The sequence below is a fragment of the Acanthaster planci genome, linkage group LG17 (assembly GCF_054643075.1).
Source record: "Acanthaster planci isolate LZ-2023a linkage group LG17, COTS_SCS, whole genome shotgun sequence".
NCBI classification, from domain to species: Eukaryota; Metazoa; Echinodermata; class Asteroidea; order Valvatida; family Acanthasteridae; genus Acanthaster; species Acanthaster planci.
Window position 1 is genome coordinate 10,864,779 of NC_141793.1, and position 25,881 is coordinate 10,890,659.

The 25,881-nt window shown below is 40.7% G+C and overlaps 2 protein-coding genes across 11 annotated transcripts in view; one reads left to right on the forward strand and one right to left on the reverse strand.

Annotated features, from left to right (window-relative positions):
• The window catches only part of LOC110973479 (sorting nexin-13-like), a 40,083-nt gene extending 28,075 nt beyond the window's left edge, over positions 1 to 12,008 (reverse strand). For 2 of the 4 annotated variants that reach the window (XM_022224330.2, XM_022224329.2), the window contains exon 1: positions 11,635 to 11,813. In XM_022224330.2, the coding sequence (XP_022080022.2) occupies positions 11,635 to 11,637 (3 nt within the window). In that variant the 5' untranslated portion in view covers positions 11,638 to 11,813. Of the gene's footprint in view, positions 1 to 11,634; positions 11,814 to 11,870 lie in introns of those variants that run through there. The other 2 variants (XM_022224331.2, XM_022224332.2) reach the window with 2 other exon arrangements.
• A 148-nt stretch (positions 12,009 to 12,156) lies between these two features.
• rapgef4 (Rap guanine nucleotide exchange factor 4) overlaps positions 12,157 to 25,881 on the forward strand; it is a 68,677-nt gene continuing 54,952 nt past the window's right edge. For 2 of the 7 annotated variants that reach the window (XM_087148154.1, XM_087148155.1), the window contains exons 1-2: positions 12,157 to 12,504; positions 17,204 to 17,346. In XM_087148154.1, the coding sequence (XP_087004280.1) occupies positions 12,464 to 12,504; positions 17,204 to 17,346 (184 nt within the window). In that variant the 5' untranslated portion in view covers positions 12,157 to 12,463. The remainder of the gene's footprint in view (positions 12,505 to 17,203; positions 17,347 to 25,881) is intronic. The other 5 variants (XM_087148156.1, XM_087148157.1, XM_087148159.1 and 2 more) reach the window with 3 other exon arrangements.

Below are 25,881 nucleotides of genomic sequence, written 5' to 3' on the forward strand. Positions count from 1 at the left end.
CTCCGACAGAGGAAAACCACCCCTCAAAACAGTCCTGAGTCCCGTTGCCGTTTTGAGAATTGATGCCTACACTCCATGGCAAAATAGAGCAATTTAGAGGGCCCCGTTTGGTCCGATACTTTCAGAAATACAAGCTGACAGTCCTGCCCCTGGATTTCATCCGCCTTTTTTACAAACCACCCGGTCCACGTGCCACAAAATGCTCTAACAGCAGAGAATTTGACAGCCTACAAATTGTGATTGGGCCCGCGCAGGCAATTTTGTACCTATTTAATGGCCTGCAACCTTATGTTCACCATTACATGTACCTACAGTTACAATTGTACAATAAACAACACATGAGAAATGTATTATACACGGACCATGGAAGAATCACAGTGTTTGCCTTCTAGCTATAAGATTTTAGTGCTGCCAGCAAATGCATAAACAGAGGTGTGTCGGTGCTGTGGAAATGATTTTAACTGTTGGAATCCACTTGCAAAGCTGAGCTGTCAGGATTGAGCTGCATGTACAGTGTACAGTAATGTGCATGCTTCAAATTTAAATCCCCTTGAGTCACTTTCGAGAGCAAAACAAAACGATGAGAAATTGACTCATTAATTGAACTGAGATTTCAAACTTGTCTTCAGAATAATCAGAATTAGATTTAGGAAAAACTAAATGTCGAGCCAAGTGTACCATCCTCAATTACTAGCGGCAGAACAGTAGCGCAAGTGTAGCTTCTATATACATGTATGCCGTGTACCGTACACAAGCAGTATTAAATAATGAAAACTGAACAGAGGCTTCACACTTGTTTTTTTAATCATTCAGAATGTTACTCATTAATTCACACGTACAGTGGACGAATATGGTCATTATTTATGTGTAGGTAGCATCCATAAATCATGTCCTTCCTTCTTGTATGTATACTGTACCACATGTACATTGAACAATACAATGTACATACCTGGCACGCATGCATTTACTGACTACACTTTGCATTCAGCAAGTAGGCTACGTACAGTGCATTAACTGCTCTTTTCACAACACAAGATTGGTTCTACATGAACACGTACTGGGTGTAGTATACCTGTACTGTATTGGTACGTGTAGCTGTTTTGTCCTTTTTACAGACTTTGATTTCACGATGAAGGAAGTTTGGACAGAAGTTCACTGTTCCTTGCAGCCTATGCAAAATGCAGTGTACACACGTACATGTATATGGTATAAATAATGTACATGTACACCCATGTACAAATCACCAGTACATATGCATTTCAAAAAAAGGTACATGTACATGTACATGCATGTCTCCACTGCTCATTAACTGTCTGAGCGACAAGCGTGTATTGGTCTATGATGTCTGCCCGTAGAGTTGTGTCACACTTTGCCATGATTAACACTTGACCGCTCTTCTGCCAGGAACATAACGTTACAAATTGCTTCCAGATGATTTTCTGACAGACTGACAGGTATTTTGTTCAGATACAATGTCGTACGTGCCCTGTCACAAAACTGCCCAGGAGTAGGGGAAAAATACTAAAGGGAATAAAAAAGATGAAAAAAAGTGTGCGTACATGTACATGATTACGCTGTGCAACTGTGCACATCGGTACTACAGATTGGTGCAACGTGCACACAATCATGACAATGCGCATACATACAGTCATGGCAACTGTAGGTGACGAATCAATGCAAGATGAAGTTACTCACTAACCTTTCAATCCACACTGTGTGCATGCGTGTACACAATGCACAATGTTCCTTTTTACTTGTTCAAATGCAATGCATTCACAGGGAATCTACATGTACCATATGGCTGCAAAAATCTGCATGCACGGTGTAGTGGAAAGTTGGTCCTTTCACAGCTGCCTTGAGACTTAGCAACACAGTGCTCAGTGCTTTCAATTTTGGGAGTTACCTGTAAATGTACTCAACATTGAGTTGGCAATGGCAGAAAGTTGAGACTCAATCCGACTAACTCAACGTGGAATGGTTCAAGAACGAATGTAAAGTTTCACTGTGCAAATCACGACATTTCATTCTGTCAGACTTTGAAAAATGGAATAGCTGCCATCTGTCATCATGAAATTACTCTACAGGTATACTCTCATGTACGGCAGACGATGACCTGCTACAAATAACGCAAGAAAAAAAACACATTAACCCTACATGTATACTCGTACATTGTACACATGTACACACAATGACATGGAAATGTGTGCGTGCTTCGACACATGGGAAAGGAATCCTAGATTTTACAATGTACATGTACATGGATACATGTCTTGGTGTGAAACAGGTCCTTACATTTTACGTTCTCCTTCACTGAAAAATATTCAACGTACGTGTACATGTTGAAGTTACGAGGTAAATCTTACAAATATATGAAATCTGAAGTACATGCACATGTACTGCCCTTTAACATGTTTACCGACGCAACGACCATTAAATTTGGATGTTGTTTATTTTCATACGGACATGTATGTATATTGTACATGTATGTTGTAATTCCTTTGAACTTTGTCCACACTATCTTTTGCAGTTTACCAAAAAGTTGCATGTACGGTACATTGTACATACATGCACATGTACATAAAACATTGAAAATATCGAGGGAAGTCACAGTGTTACTTATGGACTCTGCACTTTTACCTTACCGGAGCAGGTACTGGGCTTGAACAGGCGAGGGCGCTCTGTTGCCTAGCAACAATAGCCCTCTGGACCAACACGGGGACATGTGTGTGTGGCTATCTGCATATTTTGTTTGCATGCCAACAGTGCAAACGAAACGTTGCTCTGACCTCTTTTTTGTCACATAAAAAACACGTACACGTACCGGTAGCACAGATGGCAGCCGTGCCTTCAAGTCCATTGGGCAATTTGAAATTTGACAGGAAAAAGTTTTAAGCCACGTAACTTTAATTAAATCTTGACATCTTCCCGGAAGCAAACCCAGCATGACCATGATTAAAGACCACTGTACACATGCATGTTCATTGTACATCACGTATGACTCACCATCCTGACCATGTGCAACAATGGTGTATGCATGTACAATACCAGCGTACATGTACATGTCCAGGTACATTGTTTATACCGGTACGATTGTGAAGATTAAATTTGCGCATTTCAAATCAAGCGACTCAATCAAGTGCCAAGTTGAGCCAACCATCACTGAAACCTCTCCAGCTCCACGGAGAAAAACAATACCTGGGACATTGCAAAACGTAGCGTGTCTTTAAATCAGCCTTCCTGCACAAAGGCAGTTCATTCAGTCATGCTCACCAACTCGAGCTCACAGTGTACCGGTAGGTCATTGCTGTGCCAACCAAGCTTGGTTGATTCTTGTTTCAGCATCATATCACTGTCCTGCATTTAATTTTCAAAAAGGCAAATGACACATTGGGCCTTAAAATGTTAATTTTAGCCAAACCGTTCCTTTTATGCACATACACCTGTGCAGTGTTTAGTCAGCACTGTAAGACAACCCAAATCTTATTAAGTTCAGGCCAGAAATTGATTTTTTTTCTCTCAGACTAATCTAATTACTGCTCATTCATCCTATTCTCTTCATTAGAGCAGATGGAGGTTTGTCTCATCCCTGATACGTGCACAGCGACAAAGCAGTAAACACCTTATAGGCACAGACCTTACAAGGAAGTCGTGGCCTCAAGCAACAAAAATGTTTAAGACTGAGGCCGAAGATTAAACCCGCTGTGGGGTGAAGTGAATGACAAGGGGTATAGCATCATGAATGTGCGTAAGCCCTCAAGCAGGTACATGACTAGTAAACATGAATGAAGTGTACTGTAAACTACAATCGTGTCACAGTACACGCATGCATACACGTACCTAGACCTGTGTAAAGTAGGGCTGAGTCAATTCCAATAATTCACTATTCGAATATTCGACTTTCAATTTGTTTGAATATCCGAATATTCGGTCGTACCGACTGGCAGATTGTTGATGAACAAACCGTATACATGTACAAAATCTGTCACAATCACACACACAATTGCACATTATAATCAATATAATACATGTTGCATAATAGCTTCTCACATCTAGAAGTATCTTCAGCCATGATTTAGTAAGATTTAGGAGATGAACAAGACTTCTTGCCCTGTTGAAAATTTCTATTCCTTTTAAATTGTTCAATGAATAATTTACTTTTTAAATTGTTGTACCATTTCTGACATTTTTCATTTGAATCTGCGTGAAACAAGTCTCCACAGTGCAATTGTTCTCATTTAAAACAAAACAAACTTTTCCAAATCCTTTTCATGAATTTTGCATTCGCGTGTTCAAATTTGAAAAATAACACTCGAGTATATTCGACAATCGAATATTCCGTTATTCGGATATTCAGCACAGCCTTAGTGTAAAGAGACCCTTCTTTTACTCAATGTGCGGCTAACATTCAACCTGTATTTTCATGTGAAGGGTTCTGACTGCAGTACACGATAGCCAAGCAAACTCGTTAGTGTTTGCACAACTGCACATGTACTGTGCAGCATATTTACAATATATACAAACCTGACAATAAACATGTACAGTATGCATGTGAATGTCATGTCATCACAATTTCTTGTTCCCCAAACTTCAACAGTTTTGCAAGATTAGAGTGGTACGGGACACCACTTCTGTCCTCCAAGCCCCACTGAGGCCTGTACACTCCACCATCCACGGAGTACATTATGTACATGGTCAAGACACAATGGTCAAGCCAAGCCAGAGCATCCTTTTTAAAGTATGAAATGATCTATATGTGGATAAATATATATACACTATACTGTACATATGTGTTGTATTGGACTATGGCATGGGTCCAGGCTACATGCACATGTACATTTGTACATGAAACTCGAGTAGTGATCTGTTCACAACTACAGTGCAACACTGGAAGATCATTTGAAAATCGAAGCTAATGCTCTCACTTGTCAACCAGTGGCCATTACCAATTGACACTGCGCACTGGACAAACTGGATAACATTATTATATGGGTAAACGGCAACCAAAATTCAATTTCATATAAACTGTACAGGCCTACTAACAAGCAAGGATGCTGACAAACTGGCTGAGAACACTTCAATTCATGGCGGTACCAGGCCACACACTAAGCCATTTTAGAGTCGCCGTTCCTGCACCGTATTTCATGGGTTGGATTGCAAGCCAAAACAGGATGGAAATCGAAGAACATACCGTACGGTACATCTACATCATATTTCAAAGACTTGACTGTACATGTAACGGTATTCCTCAAACTCAGAGTCTAAAAAAGAATTGCACTTTACAAACGTGTTGAAAGTACATGTACATGTATGTGTACTGTACATGTATGTACTGTACAGTGTATATACATGTACAAATGTACATGTACATACCACACCACTGATTAAGCACTACTTGTCTAGACTGCATGCACACACGTTTACAGACCTTGATCAATGGTGCCCATCTTTGTTGCTTCTGATGGCGGTTTGACTATTAAAGATCATGCCACAACAGATCTCCTAATCGAATTTTAAAAAAACCAGGAGCGACACACAAACGTGAAGTGGCAACTGGCAACATAATTGTGGGAATGACACACGTGTTGAACGATAGTTCGGGGGGGGGAATAAATTTGTCACAGGGACAATTATCTTGTCCTCACTTGGCCCGGAATGTCCTTATCAAGAAGTTGTACCCTCAATGCGTGACTGGCCAAGGCATTGGTAATTTGGTATACCGTACATTGTATGTACACGTATGTACTGGTATTTGAGCCATAAACTGGTTAGGATTACATGTGCCTATACGTATATGCTTGGTTGGCCCATGTTCCTTGCTCTATGGTTGGCCATAACATTTCAGGTACATGTACCGTACAGTAATGGCTGACTGCTGACCATGTCAGTGTCCACTTATTCCATTTCCTATGCATTCCCTCATCCCGTGGAGTGGCCTTTGATTAAATCGGTTCGTTAACCCGATTCACTCCAATGTGATACTGGCCTCTGAGTGCATCCTGCGTAGCAGATGAATGCGTAACTGTCAGATTGAAATGCAACCAGACCTTCTGTAGAGGGTGAACCTGAGACTGGACATTTGATACAAGTATAATTCTCCAAACGTTTTTTTTTGCTGAACAAACATGGATGCCACTCTGTTCCTGACAGCTCATCTGAGCTCCTTAAATGGCAGACTAAGCACTGATGACGTCCAAGTACTTTTTCATGTCTAATTTCCACTGCTCTTTTGGCAGGTATTGGTAAACAGCTGGGCCTGTGACCATTCTTCATTCCTGCGACTTGACTGGCTAAACTCATCACAACTAAATGCACCAGCGTGCAAATTGCATACTCTGACGATCTTGAGCCCTGCGCAAGGTCATCACAACTGACCTCTGACCCCATGCCGACCACCCACTACCACTTGACCCATAGTACGTGTAACTCTGCGTCCACAATGCCTTACATGTATGTACATGTACAATGCACGTCTGAATTCAGTGGCTGTGGCTAAGAATAACACACACCTGCTGAAATTGACTTCAGCCGTTAGCCATAGCCATCAGACTTACAGCAGCCATGGAGGAGCAGCAGCGCACATGTACACGTACATGTACAATGTACATGTAATACATGTATGGGGAAGTACATGTACATGTACGTGCACTTCTAGTCCTAGCCGAAACTATCAGATAAACTCTACAGGGGATGAATGACATGTACACCCCACACATGTGTACCAGTATGTACATTGTACATGTACACTGTACATGTATATGTGTACATAACACCAAAATGAGACCAGGAGACCAGTGACAAACTGGTAATTCAACAAATATACTATGTACATGACCATGTGGTTACAGTAAACACGTACATTGTATGCACAAGCCAAGGCAAAATCAATGGTCCTGCTACATGTAAACACAAAGCCCTTCACACAGGGTTCCAAGGCTGCCTTTTCAACTCCTGTCCTTTTGTGAAGATCATCCCTAAGATTACATGTAAAAGGGTCGGGACATTAATTAAATCACACTGGAAGAAGTTTCCTGCTAATATACATATATGTACATGTATGTATCTAAGTACATACATACACATATATGAGAATAAACGGACATTATGTCTTGTGGTTTAAGCCTAAAAAGGACATGAGCAGAATCCCTCTCCCTCCAACATTTTCTCAAATATCATAACAGGGGTAGTGACTGGCTTGTCACTTTTAATCCAAAGAGGACTCACGCGTTGTCTGTATTCATTTCTAGATCCCCACATTTCCTTGCTTGGAAATGAGTTCATCACCTTTGCAGGAAGTTCCTCACATCTGGCTCCTTGGACTTGATATCACCTGCCAGCTCTCCTGGGACAAGTACACATTTGATGTTGCAAAAAAGGTCTCGGTTATTAGTCCCGCGCACGGCATTGCCTCCCTCCTGCCGCCATTTTCTACTTGTTTAAGTTCACAATACGTCCTGTCATGGAGTAATGTTAAAGCTGGGGCTCCGGCCCTTCATCTATTCCTGTTGGACAGAATCCACCGGCATGTTGTTAACTTGGTGGGACATGATCTGGCTGCATTCCTGGAACATCTATCACTCCATCGTTCCGTAGCATCTGGGTCCCTATTCTACAAATTCACAGAAGGTGCTCCAATGGCAATTCTGCCTTAATTCCACCAAATCGTCTCACTGCTCACACTACACATTTTTCTACTCGACTCCATCCATATCTACAGTTAATGTCCCTAAAGCCAATACCGTGAGGTACTCATCCAGTTTCTTCCTACTCTATGTACTGCCTCGCTTTGGAACGCCTTATCTGCATCCTGTTTCCCAGCTTCTTATGACCTGTCTCAGTTCAAACGAAAGAGCAACAGTTTCCGTTCCTCCTTCTCAATGTCTCATGCTCTTACTTCTCTTCTTTAACTTTGCCTAGCCCTTACCCTGTGTGGCCTCTTGGGGCATTCTGTTGGGCGACTTCCATCAAAAACAAAGTACCGGTACAAGTATACTCTATATTTTCTAGCGCCAAGACTTCCAGAGTTTTGTCCAGTTGTGATACATGTACATGTACATGTTTGTGTGGGGTGTACATGTACATGTCATTCATCCCCTGTGGAGTTTATCTGATCGTTTCGGCTAGGACTAGAAGTACATGTACTTCCCAAACATGTATTACATGTACATTGTACACTGTACATGTATGTGTATACATGTGCGCTGCTGCTCCGCCATGGCTGCTGTAAGTCTGATGGCTACGGCTAACGGCTGAAGCCAATTTCAATAGGTGTGTGTTATTCTTAGCTACAGCCACTGAATTCAGACATACATTAATGTCTTGAGATCATTTCAACACCAATTTTGTAAACACAGGACATACATGACCTGGTCATTCTCACCAAATGCCCATTCTTTTGAGACAGGACAGCCAAAAATACATTGCTGTTTTCAATGCACGCGTGCCGATGCCCGTGAATCCTTGCACTTCAAATGATTATCACACCAAAACATAATCTCAAACTGAAGGGAGACTTCAAAGATATGCTCATAAGAGTTGTCTCTACGAGCATGCAAAGCTTCCAAGGGATCAGGTATCCGATAGCCGAGTTCTGGGAGAGAAGTGAAATCTGGTATGGTCCGAAAGGGCCTGGCTCTTTCAGGGTTAGGTTGTTTGAAAAGAACAGCTTTTGGCCATAAATCATGATGCCACTATTTCCTGGAGTCTGGGGAAAAAAGCCGATGTGAAATCACCCCGGTCATCCATCCTAAAAGATTTACATATTCAGAAGGGACTGCCCCCTAGAATTTACATGTCCTTCGGTCCCTGCGTTTAAAGTTTGTTTGGATTGTACTGTGTTCTAAATCAACAATCGCTGATCAACAAGGGGGAGATGTTTACACGTTCAAACGTATAAATGGAAAAAGTTCCAAGTGACAGATTTTCCAAAACGTTTAAACGGAACTGCCCCTTTTTAGAGGTTTGACGTTTTAATTGACACAATCTGGCATTCATTTTTATTGTAAATGATGCCTGTAAAATAATGAGTCATATCAAAGGAATACCATGAATTAATCACCAGAACTTTGAGTAAACTATTTACATTGTACACAATTTGTCGTGTTTGAAGTTTTCAGTGACACTGTGGAAAGGGTGGGATGTTTACACGTTGGAACAATATGGGAAAGTTTTCTAAATATTATTCACATTCCTACATTTACTGATCAAAGATCTGTCCACATTGCTATTAAAACAACATTTGGACACTAGCTTCATTCAGTCAACTTAGTCTTGAAGTGAGGTCCATATTTTATAAAATGTGTATATCAGACTTAAATCCAGCGGTGTAAATATCAAATCAGAGATGAAACTCACAGAGAATTAGTCACAGGAAACAACCAAGTTTTGGTGCTGATGGCTTCAGTCTAAAGCAGCTCGCGAAGTGCTTAGCCTTGTATGATATTATTACCCTTGAATATGGTGTACAAGATTTAGCAAAAAAGACTTGACCTAAAAAGTCTTGAGACACTCTCTGCAATAGCCATTCAAAGACCAAAAATAAGAACATTAAGTGGGCCAATACATGTAAACTTCATTGTAAAGCATCCACTTGTTTGAAGTTCCCTTAGATTCAACTGCTATGTTGAGTGGGCATGGTGTAATGCAAATTTAAAGTACATTTTAAGACTTGTTTACGTGTAACGGTACATATCGTTACATGAATAATGTACATGTACTAGTACAGTATGTACATGTCGATTGGTTGACTTTCACAGTGACTTTTGCAACAAACAAACTGTTTTTAAACAGCAGTAATGAACACGAGTCACACTGACGCACAGACTAACGTCCTGTTCTTTATGCATGCACAAGGCACAGCTGCAGTAGACCAAGACTATACATGTAGAATGTGGCAAATACAAATTTTCAGTGTGAAGTAAAAAAAACTGTGAACAGAATTATTGATTTGCGCCCCTGGAACTTTTAGAACCACATGACTCATAGTCAGCCACAGATATGTACTGGTAATGTAACCGACATGTACAATGTACAGGTCGCTTCAGTATACACGTGTACATGTACATTCACGGGGTTGACAAATTATGCATCGCAACACAAATATTGGCACAATGATGCTTGTACACAAAAAACACCAAGCAGATGCATCTTAAGGGGAATTTTTCTTTTTTTCATGCAAGCATGTACGTGTATGTACCGGCATACTGCAATCTGATTACATTTCTACACTGAAATCACAAACTCAAAACTAGCCACACATGGACTGAACATCATGGGAAGCAATGATTTTGTTATAACGGTTCGTACAGTTGGGGCCTCTAAACTTGAAAACTTCAACTGTTTCGCATGATTACACCTGGTGGTAAAAACATAAAACACCACCTAAAGAGATTTAACTGAGAAATCTCGGTGCTAAATATTCATTCGGATCACCGAGATGAAAGGAATACAGTACTGCTATTAGGGTAAATATCAGACGATGGGAAGCACATGCAGTTTAAACCTGGGAAATCATTGCCATTTTTATTGAAGATTTATCATTAGACTGCTGGAGAGATCGACTTACATTTCGTTTTTATTTAGGCCCACATGCACATATCTGTTCATCCAAGAGCACATTTAGCACCAGTTACATGTACAGGATAAAGCTCAATTGTAGAGTACCCCACCACCCCGCACGGTCAACCTCATAGCCAGGTACAGGTCAAAGTGTCACACTCTTCTCAAGGGATTTTCACCTTGTACTCACGTAACCAGTCATTCCAGGGGGTCGTTTTTTTGTTTTTTTTCAGAGTGGCAGGGGTATGCTGCAATTACTCCCAGGATAATGATGAGTGAAGAAGGCAATGAAGAAATGTTCAGTTTTAGAGGTGGGAGGAAAATCCTGGGTAACTGTTTCTGGGAAAACCTGGGGACTCAGGTAGAGACTGAAAACCCAATCCACATGTGGACCGGGCCGGATTTGAACCTGGGCCGCCGAGTTGTAAGGCGAGGAAAGAAACACTACGCCAACCTGACTCCCTTAAAATCCCAGAGCCACGATCTATAACTTTGAATTGATGACTTGATGTACAGTCATGACAGTTGCCATGGGTGTCATAATCAGGATATTGTCTTCACGCATGTCAGGTCAGCTCATCAGGGACCAAACAGTCAAAGCAAGATCTAACAAGCTTCGCTGCTGTACTAGGTCGTGCACATGTTGCCTGATCAAGCGACAGCACTAACAAAAATTTGCTGTCGCTTGATCAGGCAACACGTGCACCATCTATCTAGCTGTCTACACTCGGTCTAGCGGTGGAGCTAGTTAGATTGTCATGATTGTTCTTTGGTCCCTGCCATGCGTGAGCTGACCGGCCTGACATGCCTGAAGACAACATTCTGGCAATCATGACAACCGACAACTGTACTCTACCCCAGGCCATTGGCTTACCCTGGAGCCACAGAGTCATGCAATGGGGTGGGCCACAACCTGACAACACCGGATCGACGATTGGATAACCATCCATCGTGTCCATACCCTGACCCGGTGTCTGTCATGTCTGTGTGACCACGACAGCCTGACTAACATGACTGACACGACTCTGAAGTCGTGAAAACAGAGCCAGCATGGCTAGCCACACCTTATTAAATACTTACCATTTTTTGTGTTTATGGTCAGACGCAAACCATCACAACAAATAACTGACTCTCTGCGGAAATATCTTCAACGTTCAAGTTTATCCCGTGACATCGTAACCAAACGTCTGTACCCACACCATCACCTCCCATTTACTTTCTGAAAATTGTTGACCTCTGAAGTTGACCCAGAAAACCCATTGGCAGTTTTCCCAATGGTATTTTGCGAAATACTGCAAGAAATGAGTGATACTCACCGGGCACCAGCTTTCTCAATTGAGCCAGTTTTACCGCCCAGCTGTGCTCGAGATGACGACCGGTGAGTCCAAACTACTTGGCTATGGCTTGCAAAAACTCGTGTCCATGTTTACGTGTACATACAAGCCTCAAATGAGTGCTTATAGCCCATCACCCGCAGACTTTGGCGACAGTTGGGCTATATTTGGGCTATCTTGATCTGGGGCGTGTAAATGTAAATAATTTTTCCTACATAGGTACAGGACACAGGAAAGGAGCATAAACAATACATATGCTTGAGACACACTACATGCGCTACTAGACTGTCCACTGGTGAAGCGCGCGCGCGCGAACATAATCAAATTCGTATGTGCGGCGTGCACGTAAGGCAGATCGTGGCCGGGCGCTATTTCCACTTTACGTTCTCACGATACGAAAGTCTCCCACCATTCAAGGATAGTCCGGGGCAAATCGGTATGCTCAGTAATTGTGATTAGATTCTGATGGAGAAGGCAGTCTTTGAGTGTGTTCATCTGTAAATTCGACCAGCGTTTCATTTTTGTCTTCGGTCCTGCGACGACGGTTTCGGGCCCAGGATCGGACAGGAGCACAGATGACAATGGTCGCGGAGTGGATTTCCTGCCTGGACAAACGGTAGGTTAATTGCTGTGTAGTTTTTCCCCGGGTAACCTCGCGCTTGCTATTGACGGTCCCCGGAGGCTTGGGAGTTGTACATACACACGGTGGCTAAAACAAAATCCAATCCATGACGGAGATTTCTTGTTCTCGGCCGCATAGATTTGTCCTGCAACATACTTGAAAGCCCGAACACGCAAGATGCCCAAAAGCCTGCAGCACGCAATCACACCACCACTTCACCGTGCCCTGCCGTGGACCCAATTTCAATGTTACCATTTCCGATTTGTATCGATTGAAACTAAACTTAAATTTGAAATGAACGTGTCATTTTGATAAGCTACTTGTTTGTTAATTGATCAACATTACCTGTACCATTTCTTGAAAGAGTTCTGTCTACGGACAACACTCAGGCCCTGTGCACAAACTATGCCATGAAACTTGTTTTGTAATTTTAAATGTTTCAGAATTTTCTTAGCTACCTTTCACTTTTTAGGACATGCTATCACTTTCTGACAGCTGCTATAAAGTTTTGAGGGAAAAGTAATATTGTCCATATGTGGAACGCTTTCTGTTTAGGCCTACCCTATCTTTGAGCATATTAAAGGCAAAATGTGTGTCACTGAAATGTATACACGCATGTCAGAAAGTCGTAGAATTTGCCTTATGTCAGGAAACAAACAGTCTTACATCATTCAAATAAAACAATTTTAAAAATGGTGGGATAGGGAATTATTTTATGGATTCCACATCTTCAGATCCAAAGATAAGTTAGAGTGCTAAAGAAAGTGGTGTATTTAACAGAGGATAAAACAAGCACTCAAGCTGCGAAACACTAAATACCAGTCTGCTGTTTTCTTTGGTATCGTATTTGATGACCTGTTTAACATCAGGAATTCAGATTAGTTAAAAAAGATATGCGAGGCACCATACTGTGTGGTGCCTCGCATAAATCTCATTAATGATACATGTATATGTAATTGGAATCCATGACAGATTGGTTTGATACTGATGACATGATGCTATGCACGTCACATGGTGTATACAAAGTGTATTCTGCACAAAGGCAGAATTGTTTCACTGTTTGTATGCACATCAGCAGGACTGGAATTAGTGAGGACATTGTCTGAATAAGACACTTTGTTGGAGAAAATACACGCCTACTTCCAGATAAAAAAGGGGCAAAAAATCGGACAGAGCACAAAAATCCAGTTGGGCAGCAGTGTAACCTAAAAATTAATATTAACTGGTCTAATGAAAGTTTGTAAACTATTTTTAACTAAATTGGAAGTCACTCTTAGTCTCGAATTTTGTGGAGTCAACAAGAAATTTCCCTTGTACAACTGTACATTGTGGTCAACAACGGCAGTGTCGGAAGTACATGTTCCTGTTTGTGGGCTGTCATGGTTCCTTGCTTTCTCCTCACAATTAGAAAAAAACACCTTAATCTTTTGAACATTATTTTTTGGGGGGATGAAGTTGGAATTAATTTGTAGTTATCAAAGGAGAGTTTCTCTTTCCCACGTTTAGAAGTTACTCTGCTGAGTTTGTGCTTTGCTGCACCTTGTATTGTCTGTATGTGTAATTTATACATACACATTGTAAGTACCATCATCATCATCATCATCATCATTTCCAATAAGTTTTTTCCCCTTCCATTTGATTTCTCATCTCTTTAATTCACCTGTGACAGTCAGCAGGCCGGAGATATCAAACCCCAAGTATTGCCACTCAGATCTTATCCAGCACCCCATTATTTCTTGCTCATTGCATTAGCGTTCTGTTACTTAGTTACCAAGCAGAAGTGCTGCGGAGCGGTGCCGGAGACTTAATTACAGATTGTCAAGGCAAAGAAGATTCTCTCAAATGAGGGGGAAAATTGTCCCCGATGTTAATGATGACATCACAGAGAAGAAAAAATAAAGTGTCATTTTGATCACAGACGGTGGGACTTTCCACTAAAGGATATTGTTATAAAGGAGGAATTTCTCCTGCTGGGTTCTATTGCCTGGTGACTTTCAAGAGCCAGTGCGAAGAATTCCACCAAGCGTGCTCTGCGCAGAATCAGATGCACAACTGCAGGCCTACCAGGTCTGACATCTTATCATCGTGGCCCATCATGGCCCATCATGGCCCATGAAGCACACGCTCTAAAATTGCTCGCAGACAAAATGTAAGTTTTCCTCCTGGGGGTGTAAGCTTTTATCAGCGAGGTCCTTTTTCTTTCAGTGCATCAAAAAAATTAATTATCGTGACCTTTCCTCAAAAGGTGAAGTTCCATTTCACGTGTACGTGTATTTTAGCTTTGGAAGTAACCCCAGTTGATGAATAAATGACAGAGTGAATAACATACATGTACATGTAGTTTTAACCTAGTATGTATTTTGGGAGTCAGTTACTTCATTATAAATGCATAAATTTCTAAATACACCCAGTTTTTGCCTCAAAATTATAGGCAATTTTTGTGAATTTTACCCATATGGCAACAAGGGGCGACCGGCACAGGTGGCACCCTGAACTGGAAAATGCTTTATGATACACTGTAGCTGCCAGAGCCGAACACCTTTGTGAATCAGTTTTAAACTCTGCGATTGCATTCACACCTAACTCACAACGACGAACGATTGCCTAGGTATTTTAAGCAAGGTCTTCGCCCAAGAGGGATTACTCGACTCTACGCGATCTGCTCGGGGATTTTTCGGGTGGCGCTCGAGACTATAGCAGGCAAACGTGAATTGGTTTCCAAGCGACTCTGGAGTCTGTACCCTGCCAGATTGGGGCCGGTATTGAATGTCATTTTTTTTACCCTCGCTGCAGTCATTTTGCCTGCACAGCCATGCGTCGGGTGATCAATCAAGACGTTGCCATCTGTGGGAGATCCTCATTTTTTCACTCATTGTGTCATTCCTTTTTTTTTTCTTTTTTGGTAGCAGAGAATATGTCATCGTGATGTCTTTCTGAATATTGTCTGCTGCTTTCGAGGAAGTCAGTTCAGTTTTTAAATTTGACTTGTTATAAACCTCAATATTAGAAAATTGTCTCTGCTTCTGGCCCATTCTCAAGCACAGTACATCATGTAAACTTATACATGTATGATAGATAATCCGGCATTTGGCAATGGGCTGCAAACTGCACTTACTGATTCTGTTAGATCAGAGAGGAGATCTCTACTACTCATGAATTTATCATTCTCACCTCCAGCCCTAAAAATAAATTTAATAAATCCCCCCTCAAAAGTTCTTAGCTCCCTCAATGTGCCATACACTTGATTTTTTTCCCAAGTTTTCACTCTGCAATCTTGAGCCAAAATTGTAATACATGTATTTCATTTGAAAATGCTGCCCATTTCCAGAGTTCCGCAGATTTGATCCTCACCTTCGAGTGCCAACCTGGTTTTGTGAGTTTGAAGTCGAAAGCCCATGCAGACAGGCCTTTCTGGTGCTGCGTGCACTCACTGTAATGGATACATACATGTACACCAACACTGCAAGTGAGGCTGATGCAGGCAACTGCTGAAAATATTTCATTTGGAGCCCAGCTTTCTTTCTTTTTTTTTGGCTTTTTATCTTGGTTTCGAGTTTGAAACTAGTTTTGAGCATGCAAGCCAAAATGTACATGTACATCCATGTGGCTCTGTTGTGTTAAAAATCACCATAGAGACTTCAGAGTGAAACTGTGTGCACTGTGAATTCAGAAAGCACGGCATTAGGCCTACTCAGTATTTGAAACGTGGATGTCTGATTTGCCATGAAGGAGAACCACTCACAATAAGTTGCACCGACCATTTTTAGTGTCCCTGAAAAAGGTCTGTCTCCGGCATGTGGGTCATCATCAGTAACTGCATGATGCCTTCCTGGTTACCGTACTTTAAACCTAAAAGAGCAGGGGCAGATGCCATTCCCCTCAATATATCTTTTCCTAGTTTTGTTTTATTTTTTCCCATTTTTTTTTTCATGCTCAAGCCCTAAGGATTTTTGGTTTTATCTTGCAGTAATTTTGACCCACATTTTGTGAAAAATTGCGCATTCCGTTCTCAGGTAGCATGCATTTATAGGAACTTCAAATAACCATAACATCTAAGCCCTATGTCGTATTGAATTAAAACTAATACTGATAATGAGTGTCTTCACGTGCATGCTAAGTTGCAAGTTGTCGACTTTTTGGGAATGCCCCCTCCCCCCGGCTTTGAGACAGTCCCAAAAGAAATCTGGCTCTTCTACAGTTAAAGATGGCAAAGTCTTGTGAGTGACATCAGTGCAACTACAAAAAAACAGAGGAAATATTTGAATGGTTGTGCCATCCCCTAAAGAGACAAAGAAGAGTTCCACGATCTGGTTATGAGAGTATATATGTGTTATAGCATAATCACATTACAATTGTACATCTGTACTCTATTCAACAAATACAGTAAGCTCTCCAAAAAGGCCTATACATGTGCAAAGTATGTAGGTGGGATATCCAAATTAAGCCTCTGGCTAAAGACCTTAAAAGGCATGTAGGCTTCGGGGGATAAAGAGAACTAAGCTGTACTGAAATGTCTTTAAAGCCCTTAAAAATTTCTTTTCAGTCCACCAGATCTAACATCTCTGCATCTCTTATCAGTTTCAGTGAAAAGATTTTATAATTGCATTCGTTTATTTTTTAAATGTGAATGTAAGTTAGTGCTCTCCTCATCCTTGGAGAAGTTCATATTACACTTTGCTTTTGTTTATTAAAGGCCATCGGATCGAACAGGTGAGGACCTAGACATCATCTACTCGCGCCTGAAAGACGTGAAAGCCTTTGAGAAGATCCATCCACTCCTTCTGCAAGAGATTTGTTGCTATGGTTACTATGAGGATCTCGAGAAGGGTATTACATGTGAGTATGGAGCATGTTCAAACAAAGCACTTCAGTCTCAGTTGCTTTCTTCATTTTGGATGGGGATGGGATTGGCGTAATCTGATCTTTGCCGGCATTTAATGATAGACTTTGTCCATCATCTTTCCAGTCAATGATGGAAGATACATGTACCTGCCACATTATGACATATGAAATGCCAGTTACGAATCATCGTGAATGTTGTGAATGCAATAATCGTCCTAATATTTTAGACAGATGGGAGCATTCCAATTTTAACGGACCGTCCCATATCAGACTTCTTAGCCCGACTACATAACCTGCAAGACCTTTTCCGCATGGCTACAGGTGTAACACAGACATTTAATTACTTGCTGTACTCGGGTACAGCAACCCGAGCAGACCTTTGCTTGTGTTCCTGCTAAGATCACATCCAGCCTCAGTTCTCATTATGTTGCCATAGTTACCAAAATGAGTCTGAAAAAGCAATGTTAAAGCAAAAGATGTAGTCAAATGAATTAATTTTTAAACTTTAATTTGATATACATGTGTTGTTAACATACCGTAATTTGAAAAGTGCATATTAATAATATGCATGCTGTGTTGCAAGGTTGCACTTATAAATTTGTAACCAGTGTACAATCAATGGCTTCATGAATAGGATAAGAAAATAAAGTAGGAAACAGAGAAGAAAAAAGCCATAGAAAGGAGAAAAGAAAGAGATGAAAGGGGAGGAAAACCGCCAGTTTGCTTATAAAAAACGTCTCAAATGCCCTCCTTGCACTTAAGGGTTTATCATTTCGAAGCTGATAAGTGCTTTGTCCCCCCCCAAAATGTTTCCTCTTAGAAGAAGTTCTTTGCCCCATCCCCATCAAAAAAGTCCCAGTGACACCCGTGCCCATGATTATACACTCTCAAGTTGCAAGCTGCTGCATGCCTGGAACTTCCATACATGTAAATCATCTTTCCTGGGAAAGATAAGACAAAATTAAAAAGACAGGCTTGGTTGAGCAGATGTTGCAAATCAGCCCTGTGATGAGGCCATGAAAAATGCAACAGGCCAGGGATTGCCAAAAGATTGGTTGTCCACAATCGCAGATCCTTGGGGGAGACACCCCCCACACCATTGTAGCCAATGAGCCAACATTATAACAAGAAGGATAACATGGGGCGGTTAATTAATTTGGTTAATATTCATTATCTGCTGGTGAAGCGTTGGGAGCCAATGTACCCGGTACATGTACATCCCCATGCGAATGACTAGGGATGCATGTACCAGACACTGCTAGGGCAGACTCATTTTGATTGAGAACGGACTGATCGAGTGCAGCATTATTATGAAATGTCGGGCTCGGCGTTTTAGCCAAGGTGAACGCCCTGGCTTATCATAAATACATGCAACAGAGAAACGAAAAGAAAATACATGAATATCATACCGGACTGGAAACCTGTGTTTGATACTGATACTCGTATCAGAATCTACTGCTACATTTATTTTGGTAGATGTTTACGCACCAAAACTGGCACGCTCTGTTCAAGCGTTGTGCATGTTTTGAAAAATTCTGGGTGGGAATTCATCTCATAGCTTTCATCTCCATGATTCATCTTGTGGCCTCCGTGGGGGTACATCTTAAGATACATGTAGATGCAGACGTGCAGAGGCTATATTACAAACATGACTTCATAGTATACATGCCAAAGGTAAACGGCAACATGTATCTATATGCAGAGTAAATATTGACAAAGCACACATATGTATATGTACACGCTTTAATACTCTGAAACTGTGGAGGCTGCAAAATGTGTTGTTTCTAGGTCCACTTCTTACAGAGTGTTTCTATATATACACATATGTACATAGACAAATTTTTCCAATCCTTTGTTTTGTTAAAGTACAATGTACCCTAAGTCTGCAAGCTTAATGTGCAGAAATAAAAGACACCAGACAGTGCAAACTGAAGCTTGAAAATTTGAAAAGTTGAACAGACTCGAAAAAGCGATTATATGTGGGTGAATGTTGCTGGGCATGAACTTATCATCTTGTGAATAAATTTATGTTGCGGTGGCATTTTTCATAAAATATGACTCACCCTTTTAATAAGTTACACTCTCTTCTGGTTGAATTTGAGTAACATTAATTTTGGATTTTGCCCTGCCCGACTTGTATTTTAACACTGTATTCTCAGTGTATGCCCTCAAAGGCTTGTGAAAAAAACCACAAGCGTACTCGGGTGGGACTCAAACCCACGACCTCCAGCTTACTAGTGCAGATGTATTTAACCACTCGACCACCAAGCTTGCCGGTGTCGGCTGGCTGGTTCAAATCAGATGTACCAGTGGGTACCGCAAACAACTATTTCAAAGATGGATGTGCGCCAGGGGGATGTAAATTGATTTTGGATTTTGCCCTGCCCGACGTGTATTTTTACACCGTATTCTCAGTGTATCCCCCGAAGGCTTGTGAAAAAAACCACAAGCGTACTCGGGTGGGACTCGAACCCACAACCTCCTGCTTACTAATGCAGACGACTTATAGGGCAGGCCAAAAAAATCCAAAATTAAATTACATGTAAATCTCCCTGGCACAAATCCATCTTTGAACTATTTGAGTAATCTTGTTCTGCACAAAATAACCTCTGCCTTTCAGCATGAACAGCAAATACGCTTATTGAGACTTCAGTGCAGAGTGAAAAAAGACATGAAAATTTTCCCACAATGTTGGAAGTTGCACATATACATGTACATGTAGGTCTGTACAGTAACCAATGTTGCAATGGCCATGTATTCAGTATGCGTGCCATGTTCGTAGTACGTGTGCGTGTATACATGTAGTGACGGCGGGTACAGTGTAGAATACATCACACTCCCAGTGTGCTGTACATGTACATGTATGGGCACTGCATGCAACTCGAGAGCACCTGGCACAGATCAGTGTCACATAATGGGGATGTAATGCTAAAGCGGGTAGGATAACGTGCTTGCTGTAAAGGTGTTCAGTCTCCTCCCCCCCCCCCACCAGAAGAATCCGCCCAGCCGTGGATTACCGTTTGACTCATATTGCACTGGAAATTCTCGCCAAATCTAGTCCAGCTCCATCTCTTACTTGAAGTACATGCACATGTAGATTGATTTGTTCGGTGGACATCAAGCATTGGTTGAAATAAACTGTGCACATGTATGTTTCATCAAACAAATCCCTAACACATTGTATACATTTGAAAATTGATTTCAGAAAAGTAGCATATAAAGTGTACAGTAGCAGCGATGAATTTTTCTCGGCCCCATTTTTTGTGCAATTTTGTACTCTTCTCCAGTGTATGAAAATCATGTGACGTCCCTTTTTGGGTAAATTCATTGAAACATTTTTAAATATGAAAAATTGCACATGCTAAATTTCTTGGACAACTATTGTGAACCCAAAATAAACTCAAAACATTTTTGAGAAAGAGCTGCATGCTTGCTTATTGACAGCAATGAATCACTCAAGAAGAAAAATCAAATCAAAGCAAAATCTGCAAAAAAAAATCAGCAATTATTTGGTATAGAAACCAATGCAACATTGAGATTATCTTCCTGGGATGGCATCACAGTTTTACTTATGAATATGGAAATACTCTTTTGCATAAAAAAAGCATCACAATACTGTTAAAATAGTGGAACAAAATTGAATTTATGAGTTTTATACATATGTTCGTGTGCATTTTGGAGGTTCATATTGAAAAAAGAATTATTGCAAATACAGGCACATGTACATGTATCCTTGAGAGAATTCATCAGAAAAATTACCAAATGTTTTGCACTTGCACTTCTGCAACCGTAACACTAAGTCACTGTTGTGCAAATGACTCTTACAAGGTAAGTGCACATGTACATGTATGTTAGTGCTCATGGACTACACTTATAATCAAAGATCGTATAGCGCCGAGGGCGCAAGATGGATAACTCTGCCCAAAGGGCAGTTTACGATAATGCTTAGACACGGGCTCACCAGGTGCACGTGCCTGCTGCGGCGCCTGCACCTTTGCATTAATGTGCATTGCGCAGGGGTATCGTTTGCTCAAATGGCGCCCGTGCAATTAGAACGTTTTACGTGTATTCACTGTGAAGTTCGCCATCTTGTGCCACTTCGCGGCGCTATACGATCTTTGCTTATAATAAACTAATTGGTACGCACGTCTATCAATCACAGTTTGAAGACATTCAGTACGTGGTTGCTGTTGTATCCAAAGGCTTCAAAAAGTCTTATACATGTATTCAAAGCAGCCGGGGCCCATATTCATGAAACCCTGCTAAGCCTAGTTGGCAACTAAATTAGCCCGTAACTGCCAACTATTCCCTAGTTGGATACTAAGTGTTATTCACTTACACTGCTAAGATTAATTGACTGTTAAGTTGTCCGCTAACTTTAGAGGTGGTCTAGGGTACCTCCAAGTCACTAGTTGACAACTAAATCTTTCATTTTTATGTTTGGCTCTGCCAAGCATCGGCTTTCTTCCGGTTGGTGTTTGCATTATTTATGCTTACTGTCGTTGGCATCTTTGTATTCATCATACTTTTAAGCTATGAATAAATTCTCTTCCTGAGAATAATTAGATTTTCTTTTCTTTCTGTTGCCTGCTCGTGTATCCTCCATTTTGAACATGTGTGTTTACGATGTGGATAACACAGAACAGTTTGTACATTGCATTATGTAGACACACACCACAGTTTGTCCATGCACAACTCTATTGTCTAGCCACATAAACATACCAATCCTATTGAAAGTGAAACTGACCCATATTGTAATTTGCGGTTTGGGACAGTGTCAACCGCTAAGTTGACAACTAACTAAATCTTAGTTGACAACTACCTGGAATGTCCTTAGCAGGGTTTTATGAATATGAAAATAGCAGGAAACTATGGAGCAGTCAACTAGGCATTTAGCAGCTTACTAAAGTCTAGTTGGCTGCTAGTTTAGCAGGCTGTTATGAATATGGGCCCAAAGTTTCAAATTGGTTTTAAAATTAATAGCACAGTGGAAAGCATTGTACAGACTCAGTCTGAGTCATGCAGTAGATACATGTAGATAAAGATGAATCAGATTCCCTACTGTATCAATAATATTAAGATAGGGAGGGGTCTCCCACAAAAATAATGTAAGACATAATGTCCAAGATGCCCCTTCAAGTTTGAGATTCACTGCGAACGAGGCTGTTGAACAGAGCAGAATATAGCCAAATGCAATGGCAGAGATAAATAAGCCGTTTGTGAGTTAAATTTGAATAAAATCTTGTACAATGAGTTATTTGATTGCATATAAACGTAACAATTTTAATTCCCAGACTAAAGACGCTGTTGCTATACCTCGTGATTCGGGGCAAGCTTTTGCATACATGTAGCGACCACCATCTCTAGAGTGGACTGGTTCCTTTGTGCCCTTCTTATCCATTGGGAATAGTGTATTGTTGCAAGGCGTCTCTTATGTACATGTAACTAAGCAAAAGCTTGCCCCAAATCACGAGGTATAGCAACAGTGTTTTTAGTACGGAGAATTCAAATTGCTATGTTCCCGTGAATTTAAAGAACTCAGAGTACCAGATTTTACTTAAAGGTCACTCACAAAAGGCTTATCAACAAAAACAATGAAGAAAATTCAGGAACCTTTTTATGCAAAAAGAAGCAATTACCGCCCCTATTCACAGACATTGATTACAGTACCCAACAATGAAATACCTAAGTTTTGAAAACTTTGGCTAGTTTCAGAAAATTTGAGAAACTGGAAGAATTCTTCCCATTTTTGTCATGTGACTGTGGTGGCTACCAGACCTGGAGATCTCTCGAAATAATTGGAATCTTTTGGTCTGGGAATCAGAATAGTACATGTACAGTGTACATCATGCGCTCAAGACAGATGACTAACAGGACTGTCAAGAAGCGCAATTTATCTAATTGCATATTCCATAATTCAGAATCGTGAGGACACCCAGCGGACCGGGAATGAATCTGGAAACGTCATCCTGTTAGTCAAGGCAGTGCTCAATTAAATCATTTATGCGCCGACTGCAGTCAACGAGCAAAACAAGCAGAGTAAAAGATGTTTTTCCACTGATGAGCATGTTTTGGGCCTTTTTTTGTTTTTGAAAAATAAGAAAAGACTATTTTGATTCAATTTAATTTAATTTGAATAATTTGATATGGGTGCGGTTTCTGCACAGCGTGCTATTTTCAGCAAGAAGTAGACAATTCACAATTTGATTTCATTACATGAAAATTGGTATCAGAGGAGTTGAACATTGTAATATGTGACGCTATTAAATCAAATTTTATTCTTTTGAGCAAAATGTTTCCCAAACACCCGGTTTTAAAGAGAGGTTTCACTAGGCCGTTTGTGAGTTAATTTGAATAAAATCTGGTACACTGAGTTATATCTGATTGCATGAACATAACAATTTGGATTCCCAGACTAAAACACTGTTGCTATACCTCATGATTTGGGGCAAGCTTTTGCATCTATAGTGACCACCATCTCTAGAATGGACTGGTTCCTTTGTGCCCTTCTTATCCATTGAGAATAGTGTATTGTTGCTAGGCATCTCTTATGTACATGTAACTAAGCAAAAGCTTGCCCCGAATCACGAAGTATAGCAACAGTGCTTTTAGTATGGAGAATTCAAACTGTTATGTTCACCTGAATTTAAAGAACTCAAGAGTACCAGATTTTATTCAAATTTAACTTGCAAAAGGCTTATTGCTCTTTGGCTCAAATAATGAAGGCTGTATTTTGTTTTAGCTGTATGCTTTTATCACAACTGTTTGATCCATGAGCAAACTACATGTACTATTTTATTTCTGAATCTACACTTGCTCAGGTTAAAAGTTTCCACATTGTTCTTACATTATATTCCTTCTACATGTACATAACCTTCACTCCAAAGCCAAAAGATATCATAAAAGTATCATCCAGATTGGTTGTGAACGTGTACATGTAATGAGCTTGACATTCGTGCCAAAATGTGATATGCTTGGCATCAGGTGTGACGATGACTACTTGACTGGAAAAAAAAAAACTGCCACGACTGTCACCTGTCACAGCTGCCTGCTCTGATACCGTCTGCAATTGGATCAGTTTTATGGTTAATTTGGAACCACATCCATGTATACAGTACGCCAAAGCGTCGGCCCACAAGTTAGGCTCTTTTTTTTAGTGAGTGAAAGAAACAGAATATGCCAATACTTAGGATTCCCTGATTAAGGTTTATGAATACAATGTACACGTACGCCCTTTGTCAATGATATTTACATGTACAATTGTATGAAGCACAGTTTGTTCATTTCTTCTGAGAGCATGTGGGAAAAGCACTGAATGTGATTGGTTGGAGGTAATTTTAACCATGTGCAGCACCAGGCTCAACATTTGGGCGGGATAAGAATCGAGTGGCAAAGACATGTTGAAAAGCGCAATAGGGTACATTTTATTAATGAAATATTATCTTTGAAGCAGTATCCCATTGGGTTGTTCTTTTCAGAAATGAACAATCGATTATATTGAAATCGGAGGATTTGGGACTGTCAGGGCTATCCCTCATAGTCCGAAATCTTCAGATTTCAATATGATTTTACATACGTGTACACCCTATCGGAAGAGGGTTAGGGTCATGACCTCTATGTAGCAGTGAGAGATTAATATGATTGAAACAGATTTAAAACACGCCCATGAATTTCACTGATAAATTTTGACACAGTATTTTCTGCGAGTGTCGAAAGTTTCTGAAACTTTTGGCGTGATATTTCTGTGCGTGATAAAAGTACATACATGTGCATTTACCATGCAGTACCTTAATTTTGTTGAAAGGCTGCTCTAACATGAGGTGTCAAACATTCTCAGATCATTACCCTGTGGACAAGTGAATCCGACAAGTTCAGCTGTACTTCATCTAAAAAGAGAAAACTTTCGACTTCTCAAATCACTCCGAAAAAAGCATGAAATGAAATCTGAAGTAGGGGGGAGGGTTAGGTTTCTGTTGCTGTGTTTTTCGTTTCTCGGCCGTCTCTGCACTCATCTGTTCTTACTGACAAGCTCGGACCGGTATTAAAATTGTTCTGAGAACAAGAGATTGGCTGCATCACTGAAAGAGGATTGCATTTCAGCTGAAGTGTGGTGTTGAAGTGCTTCTCAAGGAGCGCGTCGTATCAAGTTTGTGTGATGAGTCGACTTGAGACAACGGCACAGCTTTGCTTGTTTTACGGGGTGGGTTTTATTTCTGGTCAGGGCTGGTTTGATTGTGTTCATGTTTGTATAATGATGTGTGTGATTGATGTATTTGGATCAGCCGTAAGCACTCCGGAGATCGGATTTTCTCTAGCATATTTTATCTGTGTGATACATTTGTTTTCATCACCGTGTTTGTAAGTACCAGTAGCAGACATGATGTTGGGAGGTTAGGAAAGACAGACACTGGAATTTTAACAAGAAACGATAGAGTACATGTACCTTACCAGTTCTGGAATTTTCTGTAACAGCTTTTTCAAGTCATTGGCAAATCTTTTCAAAAATTCTAAAATTTCCCAAACTGTTTG